We start from the raw sequence: 19,213 nt of genomic DNA on the forward strand, positions 1-19,213 counted from the left end.
AAAGTGTAAACTGCTTATGAGAAGTTTTCACATAGAAAAAAGTTTTAAAAGTCCCCAAATCAGAATGATGGCAATAAAAAAGTAAACTACAGTACCTAGAACTTGGGCAGTGCTCTGGCAAGGTGTCTGCAGATAGGTAGGTGAAATGAAATAGAACAAAACTTATTTCTGTGACTGCTGGAAATGAGAAATGTCTCCGCTTATCAGTAGCAATTTAGTCAACAATAAAGTGCACAAATGATACAGGGAAAGCTCCTTTCCGACTGGGATCTCCATCAATATGACCAATCTGAAAGAGTCCAGATATTTTTCAAGTTAAATCTCAAAATGATATTTCAGTATTATCAAAATAAGTATCAGTGAACTTCCTGCCTGTAACACAACAAGCCTCTCCCTACGTCTTTTCTGTACTAGTGGTATTTTTGAGAATAGGAAAATTCAGTCCTCCACTGCTGCATCATTTCAGTGCAATCTGTAATGCCTGGCAGCTCATATTCAGCCTCTGTTAAGCTGCTTCTTTAATCACTGTGAGGTAAAGGGATGTATCAAACTTCGGCAGTTTTGGGTCTCACATGAATCTATTTTTGTTTTTACAGCATTATTGTCAATCTAGATGCAATTTGAAGCTCTGTTCTTTGCTAGCTAACAGATATGGGCAAGTGTTTTCATGCACAATAATTTTCCAAGATTTTGCTTTAGCCGATGAGACTCTGGAATGTAAACAGCTGAGATTGTTTCCCTGCTCAAATAGACTCAGTCTCATTCAGCTGAAGAATTAGGACAATACAAAGCTCTCTTCTGAGGCCCACCATACAGCATCTGTAATAGCAGCAGATTCTTAAATTGCTGACACCACTCCAAAAATTTTCTAGATCACGCAGACCATGTCCCCCATATATTGTGTACCCTATTAATTAGATTTTTTTTTTTTCTGAATGAGGAAAGCTAGAAGCTTGTCTGAAGTTTGACTTTTTTGAACTAAATTACTTTCTGCAATCAGGTTTCCATGAGATGAAGCGTTTCTTTCTATTTTGAAACCCAGCATGTGGTCTTCTGAAGTCACTGTCAACCTCTAGATTTCATTTCTTTCTTTCAAAGTGTGTTGACATAAAATGCAAAATACTCACCCACCACTCCTGATCTTCTTCACCATCAACTACAATAATATCTCCCTCTGAAAAAGTTAGCTCATCTGGGTTATCTGCTACACAGTTGTAAATTGCTTTTACTCTCTTGGGTTTAGTTTTTGACTGAAATGAAAAAAATAAATTTAAATAATACAGCAGAGAAGAGACATAGCAGACGTGGAGTTGATTTAAAGTTTCACAACTGCTTCCAACCATTATTTTTCACAGCTTAGAGTTCAGCTACATCTTTTATGCTGAGTGCTCATGCTTCAGGCTGAATTTAGCAACCCAAAGCTTTTTGAAACCACTGTGCCAACAACATGGGCCAGGTTTCCCTTAGAAATCTTCCATTTTGGCTCACCCAAACCTGTCTTCAGAGCTCTACATCACTGCAGTGAGCACAGTTTTGTTCAGAAGATGGGGTGATCAGGACTGAGTTCTGTGCAGCAAGGGTAGCAGCAGCAGCATTATCAGGGGGAGGCCTCAGCCACCTGCCAATACACCCCTTCTTTATTTGCTAAACCCACTTCAGTAGTGTACAAACCCTCCAAAACATCCTCTGCCTCTCAGCAGTGCTCTGAAGACTGCCAGCCACAAGAGTCGTTTGGCAACTCTTTCAAAGGGAAAGTTTAGTAAGGAGTTGCAATTCCAGTGTGGCAGTGGGACTCCAAGCCTAGCTTGGTGTTCTGTGTTAAATGATACCAAAATTGTTTTGCTCTGGTTTCACGGAATCCACCATCCTAATCTCACACCTCTCCCAGTGTAACCCAGTTGGCTGTTGTGTTTGTTTTCAGCCTCCTCATCCTTTGTTGCAGACCAACAATAATGCTGCCCACACAGTGTTTCCATGCAAAACAACCCAGCACAGGTGAAGAGACACAGGACCTGGAAGCAGGCCGTAAGCTTTCTACCACGAGCCTACCCTTTTCCCAGGCATAGGGAGAAAAAATTGCTCCTTTCCACTCTAAGATGCCAGAGCAGAGCTGTAAGTGCCATTTAGGTCACAGATGGCTGTTAATACAGTGAGTGTTTGGGACAGGAACTCCAGATGGGATAAGGAGAAGATGGTTTCATCACCATCGTGGAGCCCCCCAGGGACTGGTCCCACACTCTAGTTAGGTCAGCCATGGAGCAGGAAGCTTGTAGAGGGAGAAGAGATTCCATTCACAATTCTCTACCAGCAAAATTCTCTGCTGTGGACAGTACTGCCCAACAGGCTCTTAATGTGCTACTTTGTTAGAGCTGAGCACCATGCAAAAAAAAAAATGGGGAATGTGGATGGGGAAGGAGGGAGGCAGAATGATGGTTATGCTGTTCTGTAAGTATCCATTTGTATTCTAAAGCCTGGCCTGCCCAGGGCAGGCACACCCTGAGGCTCTCTCACCCCTGCGAACTGTCAGTCTGGCACGGCAGCACAGCAATTTTGGAGACATTCCCTCTCAGACAAGCGACAGTCTGAGCCACAACCACCTTTTAAGTCAAAAGGAAAAAGCTTCACATCAGTACAAGGGTGATAAAATGGCAACTTCAAAGTGCAGTAACTACAGGTATTTCTTGTTCTTTAGAAGGCAAGGAAATGAAAACAGATCTCATTCCCAGAGGAATAAAATCTTTCAGGGAAGTTTCCCATGTATCTACAGTCTGATTTCAAAAATCTAAATAACATATTGGGAAAAAAAAGAAACAAAAAAGATGAATCAAAAATTTCCATCTGTTAAACAGGTTATTGGGTAAATGCACTATATAGCAGATAAGCCACTGGTTACATCTGCATAAACAGCTAGACTCGTCTTTTCTTTACTCACGTTTCCACAACCATTTTTTAAATCTGGGCTGACCTCTGGATTTTCTGGCAGGGTAAAGACTTAGCAAAAAGTGCTGGAGTATAAGGCTAAATGGAGCAATTTAACCAAAGAACTTTAGCTAGGCTGATCTAGCTAAAGCTCTTTAGCTGAGGGGCCCTTGACTAAATCTCAGCTAAGATGCTTTAGCTACATTGATTAAGCTAAAGCACCTTAACTAGCACACGCTCCCTGAGCCAGGTTTTCCCTTACTTCTCTGTCCTGTGACAGAAGAAAGTCACCCAGGTGATTTTCTCAGTCACAAAATTCACCCCACTGAAGCTCTAGAGACATCTGGAAAGTCATATTTGTTCTTCATACTATGTAATTAATATTAAACAGTGAAGATGCTGACCCTAGAAACTAGTCAGAACAGCCCATTCACTCATAATTAAAGCATTTTGTCCCATAAAATAAAAAAAAATAAAAAGGAAAGAACAATACAGAAACTACAACAACATCAATTTATACAGAAAATCAGGTAAGCAGCTGTTTCAGAACCAACAGATGTGTACACACTGCTCACACCTGAATCCCAGCACACGTGGGAGAAATTGTGATTAGGATACAACAGCTTCACAAAGTAAATAAGATAATGTAAGCAAAAGGGATAGATTTTCCACTTTACACTACTTAGACCATTTAATTTTGTTATGGCCTAAAACATGAAAGTTATTTTAATGCATGACAGACAGTAACTTGGTTGAACAAGTGGGGGAGGCAAGAAACCAGAAAATTTTGTACTCCCAACTAATGCAAGATTAAGAATGAAGTTAAATGTTACTTACAAGTGACTCATTCACCAAGCTCACCTACGAGTGACTAACTCATAAAGCTTATTTATCTTCAGTAAGTCAAACCATACATTCGGTGGATTGGACACATTTGAACACCACAAGGAATCCATACTTCTTTTCTTTGGTTTCTCTTTGTTTTTTGGGGGTTTGGTTTGGTTTTTTAAATTTAAAAATCATATACTATCTTAGAGGAAGTTCAAGAAAAACAAAATTTTCATAAATACTTAGTACAAGTCACACATATACTTAAACACAGGATACAGGCTCTGTATGTTTCATGATTCTCACACTTTCTCCATAATAGGATACATAATCACGTCCAGTGTGTTTAACAGAATGCAGATTTAATTAAATCAAATGCCAGATTTTGTACTTACTATTTGTGATTTCCTTGGCATTGGTGCTGGTGGCTGGATTTGTGCCAAAGTATTTGTTGTAGAACCAGCCTGTGTTCCTGGAATGTCACATACAGAAGAAGATTCTCCTGCTAAGGTAAGTAAACCAAGTAAATATTAGGCATGCTTCAAAAAAAAAAGTAACAGTATCATTTGAAGCCAAATGAATTATTCTTTAAAGGACACAAAAATTTTTATATTCCATAAGTATTTAATTTTTAATGGTTCTTTCTAAGTAACTGAATAGAATTTTCTATTCTTTTCCTTACCAAAAAGATAAACCTATATAATAGATGAGGGCAAAACCAAATATATCATCTCCCCATTCCTTCAGTACAGACTGTGTACTGTTAGAACCTTTCTTTCTGACTAAAGACCATAATTATCAAGATGCTGTATTCTTTACAGGAGACTCCTGACACAGATGACAAGCATTAGCAAATTCCCCTTAGACATGTCAAGAGGGAATAAAAAAGAATCACAGTAAAAATAAATGAACATAAAATATATAGTGGGAAGGAAAACTGGGCAGGAGGAATTCCACTACAACCACCACAGAATCTACACAAGCTTTACCGTAGAGATTTTATGGAGATTACATTGCTGTAAAGTCCCAAAGTAGTAGTTACTTTGGACAATGAAAAGCACAGAATGAATAAGGAACTCTGAATAACAAACTCTGTTTATTACCATGAAAAGAGCAATATCGATTTGCAATTTAATTAAAAGTGAAACTTGTATAAGCTTTAAATTTTCAAACCAGAAACACATCTTTCTGTTCTAAAATGTGTATCTGATACCTTGTTTATGACACATGTAAACCACAGGGCAAACTAAATTTTTTATAATGTTACTGTGAGAGTGACCCAGTACTGGCACAGGTTGCCTGGAGAGGTTGTGGAGTCTCTATCCTTGGAGACACACAAAAGCTCTCTGGGCATGGTCCTGAGTGATCCACTCTTGCCGTCCTGCTTGAGGAGAGGGATTAGACCAGATAACCTGTGGAGGTCCCTCCCAGCCTCAACCATTCTGTGATTCTGCTTATTACATGGCCCCATTATTTACATTAACTGGCCCATAACTCTGTTCATGAAGAAGAACTTGTGTATCAAGAACTTGTGTAGGCATCAGGGCCGACATCAAGAAGAATGTTGGTACTGACTGTAGTTAAACGTGCAAGGTAAATTAGAAAAACAAACACCACAAACCCACACTCTCCCTTAGATTGTTATAATGATAGTTTAATTACAATAGAACTAATTTCTAAACCACAATTACCAGGTTGTTGTAGAGACCCAGGTCCTCTGGTCTGCCCTTTGTTAGTTAAGCCAGATGACTTCTCAGTCCTGTGCAGAAAGTGAGAAATTGATCCATTTCAGAAAAGCAACAATACAAAGTTCTTTCCAAATTATAAAAGTCTTGGCACGTCTTCAGTATATTCTGGTGACAGCTATTTTGCTTTTAAAAATACTACTTTTCTTCTGTATTTTTGATTATGCCAATTGAAAGTTGCACTTAATTTAAAAAAGGGAGAAGAATAATATAGGTGCAATTAATGCAATTTGTGGCTTTTCCCAAGTTTTGAAGTTGCTTTCACTGGTTTTTTCAATTTGTTTTTGGTTAAAATTATGTATCCATATTAGCCTGTGCATTATAGCAAGCCTCAACAAGTTGTGTCTTCCTTCTACTTAGTATGGTATATGCAATAAAAAGGCTAGAAAAGGAACTTAAAGGCCCAAGATTGCTAACGTCTTTCAGTCCCATTTTGTGAATGAAACATTATTTCTTCCACACTTTTCTCAAAGATCCTATTTTCTAGACTTCTCATTACCTTATTGATGTCCCCTGGTTTCTGCCTCACTATTCTGTATCTTTCTTTTGCTGTAATGCCCCAAACTGAACACAGCAGTCCCACTGAGGCACTACTGAAGTTGAGTCAATTGGGAGGATTAATTCCTATAGTTTTCAGGCTATAGTGAAATAATACCATTTCTCTTTAACTCTTCCACAACAGCACAAGTTGTCTGACTTGCTTTTATTTATGATTCACTGTGTCCTTATAGATCCTTCTTCTAAGGACTTTTGCTTACCCATACTCTGCTGCTCTCCATGCTTCATTTCTGTAGTTGATTGTTCTTAATTACTAAGTGTTGCTTAATGAATGACACCCCTCTTCTCCCTTGACTACCACTCCAGTTTGTCAAGGATGCTTTGGATATGATCCTGTTTTCCAGTACACTTCTCCTTCCTAACTTAGTTTTTTGCAAATTTAAAAATTACTTTTTCTGTTCCAGGTCTCTCTACTTCTCTACTTTCACTCTACAAGTGAAAAGATTGAAAGCAACAGAACTTACATAAAGCATGTGAGCAAAAAATAGCTTACAGATGAGAATTAGGAATCGATTATTCTTTGTGGCTTGTTATTTCCATCGCAGCTAAGCATTCTAGAGATATTCTGCAAGTCATACAATCTTAAATCACTAGGCTGTCTTGTTTTTACCATAGAAATCCCTGTCATCTGCTTCCTTAGAGTCTGCCTTTATTCATTCTCATACTCTAGAACATGACTGGCAGAAGTATGCATGCTTTATAGATGACTTGTATGCTATATATCATACAATTGATAAGTTGCTAACAATGATGAAGCATATTAAATACTAAAAGGACATCAGTTACCCAGGAATAGGCTTTCTTTGAGAGATTCTACTCGGAGGTTGTGGGGGCAATGGTGGTGGGGTTGGCTTAGTTTGTGGAGGAGCTGGTTGCTGCTTTGATTGCTGGTTCAGAGCTTCTATAATGCTGGCTGTCTTTGCCACTGGAGGTGGTGGTGCTGGAGAAAGTACATCTATAGAGGAAAGTTCAACAACAAAATGGAATTAAACTTCTATTTACCATTTTGTTTCTCGGGTTCTCATCACAGGTTCTCCCTGTTCCAGGACTTACCCCCATTCAAGAAAAATGCTTTACAACATGCAGTCAATACCTTTAACAGAATGCAATCCTTCCATTGGAAGGAGGACCTCTTTGGAAAGAGGTTTACCTTTTTTTTCCACCTAGTCAAACTCAGAGAGCTCACAAGAACTTAAATTCAATCACCATTAAAGTACAAGCAAAGAAAATTCTTACCAAAGTCAGTCATATTCTTGAAAACAGCAGATCAGAATATATTTAAAGTGCTAATATTATTTGCTCAGTCAAGGCTTCAGTTTGTGTTTTATGAAAAAGTAACTGAATGAATAATATCAGAGAAATTTTATTTAGGGGAACATCTTTTCTTAAAATCCTGTTAACAACTAACTTCACATTAGGTTTAGCAATTAATTAAAATTTCTATTGAAACCACCACAACAGCAGCTGGCAATGCATTAAAACAACTTTTTGCACTCCAACAGTCTGCAAGAATCAAGCACAACGTGGAGACATAGCCCCAGGTCTACATGTAACACTCACCTTTACAACTAGTGAGAAATGCAACACTGAAACTATAAAGTGATGAGTTCTTTAGATCTAGTAATAGATGGTATTTCCTGCTGACCCTGCACTACACCATACAGTCCTCACTGGAACATCAGAGAAGACAGTTTGTTACTGGATGGGAATGACAGGCCAAAGCTACAGTCACCAAAAGAGGAAGTATGAGTTGTGGAAATGGAAAAATAAGCCAACTATGATTAGATACAGCAGAAGGGAAAACAGGGGAAAGTGGAAACATACTTGTAGATGTTACACGCAATGGCGGCACAGGGGGATGAATAGCTGGTGGATCAGATGAAGACCTCTGCCTGCTTATACTTTCCACTCCTAAAGAATTTGTCTTCCACATTGCATTAGATGAAGAAATTGTCTGAATACCACTGCCAAGAACTGAAGGCTGAACTAAAAAGAGAGGAAAATACTGTATTATTATTATTGCTTACCCTAAGCACACAGTGTTAATATTCACACCCGTGCTTTTAGAAATGGTGCAGCCAGACCACTATAATCAGCAATAGGAACCACTGCATCCTGCTGGAAAGCCAGAGCAGAAATCAGTCTGGTGTAAAATTTACTCAGCAAGACTTCAACCAGAAACTTCTAACATTTTACCTAAGTGACATTTGTCTCCAGTCATTATTTTAGAATATGTCAACACTTAAAAAAAGCAGAGGTTTCTCAACAAGAAGACACAAGGCAAGTCTTGCTACCTTCTTTAATCTCTGACTGATACCTGTAATTTTCTCAGGTACTGCAAGAAAAGGACCTCACGCCCGCACGAGCATTAGTACACATTGCTCACTCAAAGCAAAACATCAGTTTTGACTTGGAAACAATGTAAAACTGTAATTCTGAATTTCACCCAAGCAAGAAGCTATAGTAACTAGTTGTGAAACAGTTACAAAGTATGACTTCTTCAGGGCCTTCTTAATGACTCCATTCTTAGGCTGAAGAGCTGCCTCCTCATTTCATAAAAACACGCTACAGGTTTTCTTCATAAGGCCAATATTTTGCACATAAAGGCCAATATTTTGCACATATTATGCCACTTCTCCCTACTCTGCACATGAGCATCATATTAAGAAAAGATGAAACAGAGTAAGGTATGAATAAATATTAGGTTGCAGGGAAAAGCATAAAAGGCTCAGAAGACTTGGAGAACTGCCTAAAGCTATGAGGATAAAAGGAGTAATAATACACCGTAAGTATAATATAAACAACATCACCAATCAACAACAAGCTGAGATTGATGATACTAGTATAGCTTTTAACTAAGAATATAAATTAATAGGCTAATACATCGCTAGAGTAAAGAATATGAGTTAATAATCTAAGGCAGGCAGCATGTCTTCCTGGCATGAGTTGTATTATAGCGGTGCCAAGAAGTCTGGGGTTGGGAATGAAATTAAAACGACACTCTTTGAAAAGTGCCATTTAATCAAGGGCAAACAGTGGGTAAAATAGTATGGTTGGCCATGATTAAAACAATATCAAAAGGTAAAAGTCTTTTTAACTATCCAATTGTATTACTAATTCAGAAATAGACTCTAACAGTTAAACAAAGTGTTTGTTTAACAGCTCCTTCTGTTAATTTTCCTGTTTGGTGGGGGAAACATTGCTTTCCATCAAATAAAAAAAACGTTATTGAGATGTTAAGTTTAGAGTTCATGTGAAAGTGCTAGAGGAAAGGAATCCCACCTTGTTAAAGTTTTATATGCTACTAAACTTCCCCCAGTCTCATGCTATCCTTTTAAAGTAACCCATGCTGTTCTGTTGTTCTCTGTTTTTCTACTCCCAAAATAATATATTTTAATCCAACTTCTATGCTGAAGCCATTCCTGTGAGAGCAGTAACTGACTTTTCATACTACACAGATGATCAATCTGCCATCTTAAACACAATCACTGGTGTATGGAGACTTGCATTCTGACTTCTGCACAGTGCTCCCAAAGGCAGAAGCCCATGTGTGCCCGGAACATTCCCTGATCATATCTCCTCTTATGGATTCTGATTTACAGCACCATAGAAAACCATGTGTTTGATGGTAATTTTTCTTTAATTGAACTTTACATAAATTTAGCATCCATGAAACCTGGTGGATTAATAAAGGTATTAAAACAATGGAACACCAAGCATGACCTGTACAAAGAGGACCAGTAGACATTTCTCTATGCTTCTTTACTATGGTCAAACAGATTACATACGAAGATAAGAATGAAATTCACAGCATCAGCATTAATGGTAGATTTTGCAAGCACACAATCCTTTTGAATCAGGACAAGACACGTACATTTTACATTGTTCTAATGATCTGAGTGTCACCAGTAATTGGTAGTTAAATTTTCAGCCATCCAGTTAGGGCTGTCTCCACATCATGACACTTATACTTCTATTTCAACAACCTTGAAGCATATATTAAGAGAAGACTTTGCAATGTTATAATCTCATGTTCTGTATACATTCTTCATTCTTCGAGGTCTTAAGCAAATTTTCACAGCAGACAAATGCTATTGAAATTGTATCTTTAAACTGAACTCTGACAACAACATCTTCAAGCATGAAAAAATGAAATATAACAAAAAAAACTGTTGAACTAAATTAATTGCAGGCCTCCATTTAACAAATGACTTAGCTCTAGTGAGATTATTTAGGTATTGTTGTCTCAAACACTGTTGTGCACTTTCTCATAGGTACACTAAAATCACTCAGAACGGGTTGAGCAAATTTCACTTCAAGTACATAAAATGAAGTCATCGGTAAACTGTTCCAATACTTACCTGTGCAAAACAACTGTAAAAGAAAGCCTAAAAATATAAACTTTTTTAAAAAAAGTTATGATCCCATTCCTCTAATATACAATGGTATTTTCCGCTGTTAGTACCTTTGCCAATATTCCTTGGAGGTAGAGGAGGTGCACTACTTGTAACAGGTACTGCAGGCTGAACGGGAGGTGGACTGCCACTCAGTATTGCTCCATATGTTTCATTCTGTAATATACTTGGCATAAACCCTCTTTGCTTATCCTTAGCAATATTCGCTGCATCTCTTGCCAAGGATGCTACATTAGGCTGAAGTTGGTTTGACCCAAGTTGGTAGAAGCTTACAGGCCTGTCCTCTCTCCGATTGGGACTGGGTTGCTTAAACACAATAACAAAAGAATTCATAATTACCACATTAGTAGTACTCACTTTATTTATTAGTTGATAGAAAGTTATTAGTTTCTATAAAGAAAAAATGCCTTCTAAAATGCATTTTCGTTGCTTTTAATACGTAATCTAAAACCTACTTTCTGTCCTCTTCAAGACAAAGTAACTGTGCACATAAACAGAAGAAGATTAAATGTGAACTGCATTTCAAAACAATTAACATATTCTCATTTCTCCTCTAGTATACTCCTGTAGGATAATATTGTATCCTTATATGCACAGGACTATACTTCTATAGATAATCAAATCGGATGAAATAAAGATTCTCTGCATCAAAATGCCTGGCAATATTTTCAAAACCAAATAAACAACTGAAGATCATAAGCTTCATCTGAAATTCAGCAGTGCTAAATCCCAAATAGATGATCATGATCTCAAAACCCAGACTCAGCTGCATCCAGGTATTATACCTGTAGCTCAGCCTAGAGCAAATTAAGAGCAAAAAGTTCTCATGAACTCTTTTTAGCTCACTAGTATTGCTGGACAAGTTCAGGAGATTACTTCAATTGGCAGCTTGGATGGATCATTGCTCATCCCATGTACATTATTAAATGAGATCTAATTAGTTGTCTTTGAGATTTACAGCAATCATCTGCACTTAGCATTATTCTTCCTGTTTCAAGAGCAAGCATAGTAATTATTGCTATCAAATCATAATTAAAATAACTGGAGTTACAAATTCATGTAGCTACAACAGGAATGGGCTGTAACAATCCACAGCCCAGAGAACATAAATGTGCTTTCAGAAATAGTACTAGATAAACACATCGCTAACGTGCCGTCCGTATGAAATTAAAATAACCATTTATAGTAATAGCATTTAGGCAGAATAGATTTACACCAAGAGTATCACTAACAAGCAATCAATTTTCCTCTGAATATATTCAATGCTTACTCTGGGTTGATCATGCAGGGCCTTTAGACATGCTACAGCACAGCATTATAGTTCAAAGATTTATCAGAATGCTGTATGTGACAGCCAGACACATTAATCCCTACCCTTTACTTTGGCTTAGCAGCCTCACTCACTGGCTGACACTCTCCATTCCCTGACCTCTCCATTGTCCTGTCCTTGTTTAAGCCCACACTTCTGCTTTCTAAACCACTAGAAAATTCTGGTTTTGCGTTGTTGATTCAGCTTTTCACTGGTTCACCAGACCGAAGCAGTTCAATACAGGGACAAACGTGTGTCAGAGTGGAGGCAAAACTGAGGTAGGACCAGGCAGCCAGGTTGTGCAACAGCAGCAGAAACCAGTTGAATTGTCTTAACCTTCTTTTAGGTTAAACTTTCTTTTACATTAAATACTCTGAACTAAACCAACTCAAATTTCAGACAGGATCTTTTCTGGCAAAGATTACAAAATCTATTCAATTGCTTTACCAGCAAGACAAGCCCAACAGCTTGACAGTTATAAACAAAACTCTAATGTGATCCTAAGCAACAGCAGTATTCACCCATGCATTCAATGTAGTCACAGACTACAGTCTGTGATTAATGGCCCTTAATCTCCTTTCAGAAGTCCCTGCAGTATAAACCTATTAATAATGGGCAGCGAAGTAGGATCTTCATTACTTTAGCCTCACTGCTGAGTAGCAGATACCTTCCTATATCAGATGGAGCTCAGTGATTCAAAAAGAGGACACTCAACTGCAGAAGGCAACTGGCAACAATGAAGGAAGTGAAGAAAAAGAAGGAAGTGAAGGAAAAGAATAGATCAAATATACAAATTTACAGCATGCCAGAAAGGGATTTCTAATTGTAAATTACTAAAAATTTTTACAGCTGGAAAAAAATTGAATCTCTAAAAGTTTCAAGCTGCCTTATCAAAAAGGTCATCATCAGTGCTGTTATTATCTGAATGGTGATACAATATATAGGAATACATAAATACTGTGATAGAAATATAAAACATCGTGCAGAAGTAAAAAGCACCATAGTAAAAAGCAACGTTACTGAAATAATTATGAGCGTCATACTTACACATGTACATGTTCAGAAAAATAATGCTGATACAAACCTGCAGCTTTTCATCCACATCGTCATCACTTTCATCCAGATCTTCATGGAGTAACCGCCACTCGTATTCTACATGAACATGAGAATTAAATCTTCCAGACAGTGCTTGAGTAAGCTAAGGAAAAACGAGATGACTGTTAACACCTATGTTATGTGCAGTACTTCTTTTTAAACAGCATGTTTAAAAACAAAAAGCCCACATATAGAAGGAATCTTGATTTCAGTAATGTGGAAAGTTACTGCACTCAGGTAAATTTGAAGAATTAAGCTGTGGTACCAAATACAACACAAATAAATACAGCCTGTCCAGATCCCCCTGCAGAGCCTTCTTACCCTCCAGCAGATCAACACCGGTGTCATCTGAAAACTTACTGAGGCAATCTTACTTGTGGATCTCTGACTAATAGCTCAAACAGAATCGTCCCCTGGCCCCAAGAATTTTAGCATTTCTGATGCATTTAAAGAGAAATATAGTTTTCTTCTTAAAAGCCTATAACTACTTCTAAGGATATAACTATTTCTAGCATTGCATATTATTGCGTCTAGAATATATTAACTGATTATTCAATTGTAAACTGTTAAATGTTCAGACATGATTTTGCTTATAAATGCAGACATGGAAAGACAATACTCACCAACTCTTCACAGTGAGTATGTTTTAAACGTTTAGCTATATCTAGTGGTGTCTCTCCTGCTTCATTTGCTATATTACAGTAAGAAAAGAAATATATGATGAGCAGTGTCACTATTAACATGTACATTACTAAAGACAAACCTGCAGATACATAGTGAAGGACTAGATCAACACTCTAAAACTCATCTCTTTCCTTCATATGTAGGTTCAAATCATATCAACCCTCTGACCATGACAAGCAGTAGTAATTCAACCTGCCATATGTATATATGAATGATAGCCATGAAATGGCAGTATATAACTAGACATAAAAGACAGCAATTAAAAATCTAAATCTGTTTAAATATAAGAGCAATGTATAAGTGAATTTTAAACTTGAAATAAACAGTGAATGTTGATTCTTCTTATAATGAAGATTATGTTTACAGATTGATGATAAACAATTGAGGAGAAAATGCACTTATTCTGACTTCACTGTTTCTTATCTGAAGCAGCGACAAAAAGGAAATCGAAGTACACATTACCCTTTTACCTATTTCAATAGAAGCCTTCCCTCTCAGCAGCAGTTTGAGGCACTCAACGTTGTCTGTTAGACAGCAGTAATGCAGGGCTGTGCTACCTTTACAGGTTTGCTTATCTAGATTGCCACTGTTGGAGAACAAGAAAGAAGAAGAAAGCTGATTAAACTTAAGTTTCCTACCCTATATTATTAAATTGCTCTCATTCGAAGATTTTTAAAGAATAAAATTACGTTTGCAAATACAGTTTTAGTGTTTGTATTCATTCAGTATTTGTACTACTTGACATAAAAGCAATGTCAATATATAGTTTCCATACACTAACCTGTTCTGCACTAAAAAGTCAACTATATGAAGTGATGTTCGATCGACTGACCTAACAGCAAGGTGCAGTGCTGTTTCATCTTGCTCCTAAGAATAAAATGAAAAAGCACATTTATTTCTTCTGATCAACAGAGAAGCAGAAATTCTATTAAGACATAAATTAGATCAACTAAAATGTGTAATTTCAAAATATGCAGACATGCTACCATTAAAAACACCTCTGAAGACTTACTGTATCCCTTCTGTTCCTTTAAAGCAAACAAACAAATGGGTTGAAAACAGATTATTGAATGATTTTATGTTTAGCATTTTAATACATTTAAAATACAAGAGTATTTGGAACCAATCTTAGCTTAAACTATTTAGTATCTTCTTTTGTTATTGCTAAAGTAAATCATGAAAAGGACAAGCATTTAGAACAGTGTTTCACATGTTATTTTCAAATAATTTTTAATTAAAGAATGCATATTGCATTTAAAACAATTTGACTAATAAAATTTACAACACTTACATGGCCATTGGCCAGTGGTATTTTTTCTGTGAGATCCACGCCGTCAGCATATACTTGAACTAAACCAAGAATGTCTCTTGATTTGACTGCTTCACAAAGAGCATGCAATTTAGCTGCATTGTCAGCGTGCTTTTTCCTTGCATATTTTCTCTCAATATACTTGGCAGTAATATAATCTTTCCTTGCATTCCTGAAATGGAATATGAATTACTTCTATAACTTTCATCAGAAGATACACATTAGCATTTCCATAAATACATGCAAGTCATTTGAAATAAGATCTGGGAAAGACTAGTTCTCATTCATTATGATAATTTTCTTTTTAAATATGCATGTAACCATGCAGTCTCATATATCAAGTATGAAATATAGTTATAGAAGATGAATCAAATATCCAATACAAAGCCAGACCACGAATTTTCCCCTCCAAACTCTAGTGTGTGGTTGAGGTCAAGACTACCCAGTTCTATGTACAGAAGATACATCAGAGCTTCACAATGCTGGTTTTATGTTGTCTTGCAGGTTTACGTTTACCTGACTTGTACTGCTGTACACATGCTGGAAAGAGATGGAAAGCATGAGATACAAAAAAAAAAAAAAATCTTTCTTATACCTCTGTACAGACTATCCAGGCCTTGAATTTGAATTTGCAGTAGTGAAAGTACATCCTTTAAAGCAAGTTTTCACCGCAACCGTAAAAGGGAGGATGTAGTAGAGCTCTTAGTTACATTTCTAAAAAAGGTGAAAACTTAGCACACCTGAATCCATAAGAGTTATCACTTTTGCTGTTGATACCAATAACACATATCTACTCCTCTTCCCATCACAGCTGGACAGGAGTTTGCATGCCTCCCAAAGGCATAACTCCTTACCAGCTCTTGGAATGTACACAATATTACAAAGAAGACATTTAACAACGTCATACCTTATCACCTAGATACTATGCAATAGGCAGAAAGAAAAGAACCTAACAAATAATAACAAATTTAATCAATGTTCTTGTTCATAAAGCATTTGATAGTATTCCTTTGGAGTTTTTAAAAAGTGTGTCTTCAGATTCTCATTTCAATAAAAAAGCCCCAAATTTTATATGTAGAGGTATCTAACTCAATGATTTTTAAATGTAAATTTTAGAAGTGTTCTTATTTTATTGCTTTACTAATCAGAAAAATTATAAGTAATTTTATTTATTAATATTAATAATCTGCACTATTCTTGATAGCGGTAGTCAAAAATTATTTAAACTGCACTGTTTAACAGTGGTTTTGTCAGAATGCTTAAAAGTCCACATAATGTAAAATCAGCTTCATCCAAAGCCAATTCTTCTGCATTTGTTTCTGCATTGTTTCCTAGCTCTTTTATGATGGAGTAGTATCCAGCCAAGCAGGCAGCTGTCCTTGCTGTATCTCTGCCATCGCTGTTCAGTGTTTTCGAGGAATTCAGTTAAATGTTCTGTCTTTATCCCACACAGTTACAGACTTCAGTCCTAGGTGTGGCTCCTAAACACTACGTGTTCAGTATCTTACAGGTAAATGTGCAACTTATTACAATTTCTATTTTGTGTTTAAATAGGATAAAATTATTTGCTTTGGTTTTTTTAATCCCTATCCTTGTGTGTCTTTAAAGTTCCCAACAAGTCATGGCTAATTTGTTTCTGTCCCACAAACCATGATTCAGAGAGTTGGTAAAATAATCCTTACTATTAGGGAAGGTACAGTCAGACAAAACTCAATAAAACAGACAAGCATCACAAAAAAGGTTTCCTCCTTGGCTATAAGACAATAAATAAGACATTACACATCTTCCATGGCCTCCCAGTCCAGACCATAATGGCACAACCTCTTAGCAATATTAAATTAAACGTTTGCCTTTCTCAGAAGTAGTGGCTCTTTACTTACATATCACTGCTTGGGTTAGGTTTGACCGTCTCATCAACTGGCAGACAGAACTCCATAATCTCATTAAACCCAGCATTACCAATATTCTTTGCAAGCTGTAAAAAAAAAAAAATAAATCCACAGCTCACTTAATAAATATGTTCAGCTACTGACCACACACATATTAGCCACATCAAGGGGAGGACAAGGGAAAACGAGAGTTGGGATCTCTTATTTCTGATTCCTTGTTCTGCTACTATGTCAGTAATAATGAATAGACTAGGTACCTTCTTGGATGTTAATTTTCAGCTGGGATTTAGTACCTGAACCAGTAACTGCAGAATAATCCATGAAGACACCAGTTCATATGATAAAGGCAAATACTTTGTGCTGGGTAAGAACACACATATGAACTGTCACACAGAGCAGCTGATAAGTGGTAACTTCTTTGTGTAGCAAAGCTGAATACATTTTCTTTCTTTGGGGATTAAAGTTCTCTTCTAAAAATAATGCTAAATAATTAATGGGATAAGTATTTGCAAGTCCTTCAATTTTTAATCTTAGGCACATTTATATGTCAAACAGCTGTGTTCTTATAAAGAGCAACCAAGGGTAAAAAGACCTGAAAACACAAAAAATATGAAGCCTCTACTAATTTGAATTCTAAGATAAGCAAATTTTACTGTAGGACACTATGTTCCAGGAGGATCCATTAAACTTGAATTAAGCTTTCTTAAATTATGTTTATCCAGAGGCAACTTTCAGGATTGGAATGACATATTGTTAAAGTGTTAAAAATATACTTGTGTTAGAAGTATTTTACAGTACTATTTTTAAGTTAATAAAAGCAATTTGATTACCAAAAGTTCAGATGTTCCCAGCACATCTAATGTAAGTGATTGCATCCTGGAATAGTGAACACCGAGTTCTCTATGGATTCCTGAGCATTCAATGCAAGTTAGAATTCCCAAATTTGTTGAAAGCCAGGTAGGATCTGAAACAGAAAACACCCACACAATTAAAATTTATTCAGACGATTATTTCACTCTAGAAAATGTAGCATACAGAAGTGAAATAGTTTTGGGATTGGACAGACCATATTATAAAATTGTAGAATCACTGTCTGGGGTGCACGTCGTGTGTATTCCCCTGGGCCTGAGGGCCTCATGAAACGACCTGCTCTTTTTATCTCATCTTATACACTAAATTGGCCTGGAGTTTCTTTTCTCCACAATCTCTTTAGGTTACAGTTTGGCTTACTTACAGTTTTGAACATACTATTAAGTAAAATAAGATTTTTGCACATTAATTATATATTTTATAATTTATGTCTTTACCTTTACTTTACTGGGAAACAAAAACAGTGGGTTTTTTAATGATAAAAGAAGATTAAAATATTTATTTTATTTTTGTGAAGGACATCTCTCTCCGAGGGAGCTACTCAACCAGTCTAGTTTGTCATTCTTCACACACCTTTCAAAAATTGCATTTTTCTACCACTAATATAAGAGTGTCACATTCTCAACTGTGACTACAGGTGCAGTTTAAAGTGAAATAACAATGCTTACGGGGTTGGAGTTTTTTTGTACTTCAAGTATGGATTTCAGACTAAGTGAAGCAGAAGAGATTCTGAAGTACACAAACAGCACACACTACAATGGATTCTCACTCAATTATTTCAAAGATACTAAAGCTCATCCCTCTCCTTTAGTAACCCTTGCTTGTCTCTTCTCCTGGTATTTTGAATTTTATTATAACATTCCCTCATCTTCCAGATAAATAATTAATTTCTGAAGTTTCAGGCAGCTTAGTAACTTATTTATTTGATAAAGGTTTGGTAGTTGTTATTTAGACTCTTCTCCTTTTAAGAGAGCAGGATTGACTCTTCCCATAGTCTTCTACAATATCTATTGCTGGAAGTAACTATCGATTTATAAAGTGCAGACAGCATCAGATCTGATATTTTCAGCTACAGTTTCGCATCAAAAAACCCTAAACCCCGCAGTGCCTCTCTAACATAAAAGAACACAGGAAACAGCAGGATTTAAAAAATAAATTAAAGAGGATTAAAGTAGAAATTCATTGATCAACAAAACCAACACTGCAAACCATAGTCAGTGCAGGTGTATTTTCTTCCAAATGAGCACAGCCTTAGACATATTCCCTGGCTCACTTAGTCAAACATTACTAAAAAAACCCAAGAAAAAAGGTGTATTAAGAAAATGCTTCATGATTCTGATGGCTGCTCAGTTTTACCTATTATTAGGTAAATTAGGTAAATAATAAAATAATCTTATATTATTAAACCATATTTTATGTAAGTTCACTTATTTTTGTAACCAAAAGCTACAATTAGCAAAATATATGGGACAAAAATAAGCTTCTTAGTAACTTTTCTCCCCACTGACAATAAGCATAGAGCAAATCAATCTTACTAAAGTAGTTCCATTAAACTGTAGCATATTCTACTATGTGTATAATTTTTGTGAAAT

At 36.4% G+C, this 19,213-nt stretch overlaps 1 protein-coding gene across 6 annotated transcripts in view; it reads right to left on the reverse strand.

Annotated features, from left to right (window-relative positions):
* ASAP2 (ArfGAP with SH3 domain, ankyrin repeat and PH domain 2) overlaps positions 1–19,213 on the reverse strand; it is an 81,325-nt gene continuing 62,112 nt past the window's right edge. For 2 of the 6 annotated variants that reach the window (XM_017818103.1, XM_017818101.1), the window contains 14 exons: positions 17,582–17,715; positions 16,743–16,837; positions 14,845–15,034; positions 14,335–14,420; positions 14,024–14,139; positions 13,493–13,560; positions 12,859–12,972; positions 10,516–10,771; positions 7,875–8,036; positions 6,837–7,005; positions 5,439–5,506; positions 4,143–4,252; positions 1,128–1,250; positions 1–289 (listed from right to left, as the gene is read on the reverse strand). In XM_017818103.1, coding sequence (XP_017673592.1) covers positions 215–289; positions 1,128–1,250; positions 4,143–4,252; positions 5,439–5,506; positions 6,837–7,005; positions 7,875–8,036; positions 10,516–10,771; positions 12,859–12,972; positions 13,493–13,560; positions 14,024–14,139; positions 14,335–14,420; positions 14,845–15,034; positions 16,743–16,837; positions 17,582–17,715 — 1,766 coding nt within the window. In that variant the 3' untranslated portion in view covers positions 1–214. Of the gene's footprint in view, positions 290–1,127; positions 1,251–4,142; positions 4,253–5,438; positions 5,507–6,836; positions 7,006–7,610; positions 7,721–7,874; positions 8,037–10,515; positions 10,772–12,858; positions 12,973–13,492; positions 13,561–14,023; positions 14,140–14,334; positions 14,421–14,844; positions 15,035–16,742; positions 16,838–17,581; positions 17,716–19,213 lie in introns of those variants that run through there. The other 4 variants (XM_017818106.1, XM_017818105.1, XM_017818102.1 and 1 more) reach the window with 3 other exon arrangements.

This window comes from Lepidothrix coronata, unplaced genomic scaffold (genome assembly GCF_001604755.1).
Source record: "Lepidothrix coronata isolate B3197 unplaced genomic scaffold, Lepidothrix_coronata-1.0 Scaffold65, whole genome shotgun sequence".
Lineage (NCBI taxonomy): Eukaryota > Metazoa > Chordata > Aves > Passeriformes > Pipridae > Lepidothrix > Lepidothrix coronata.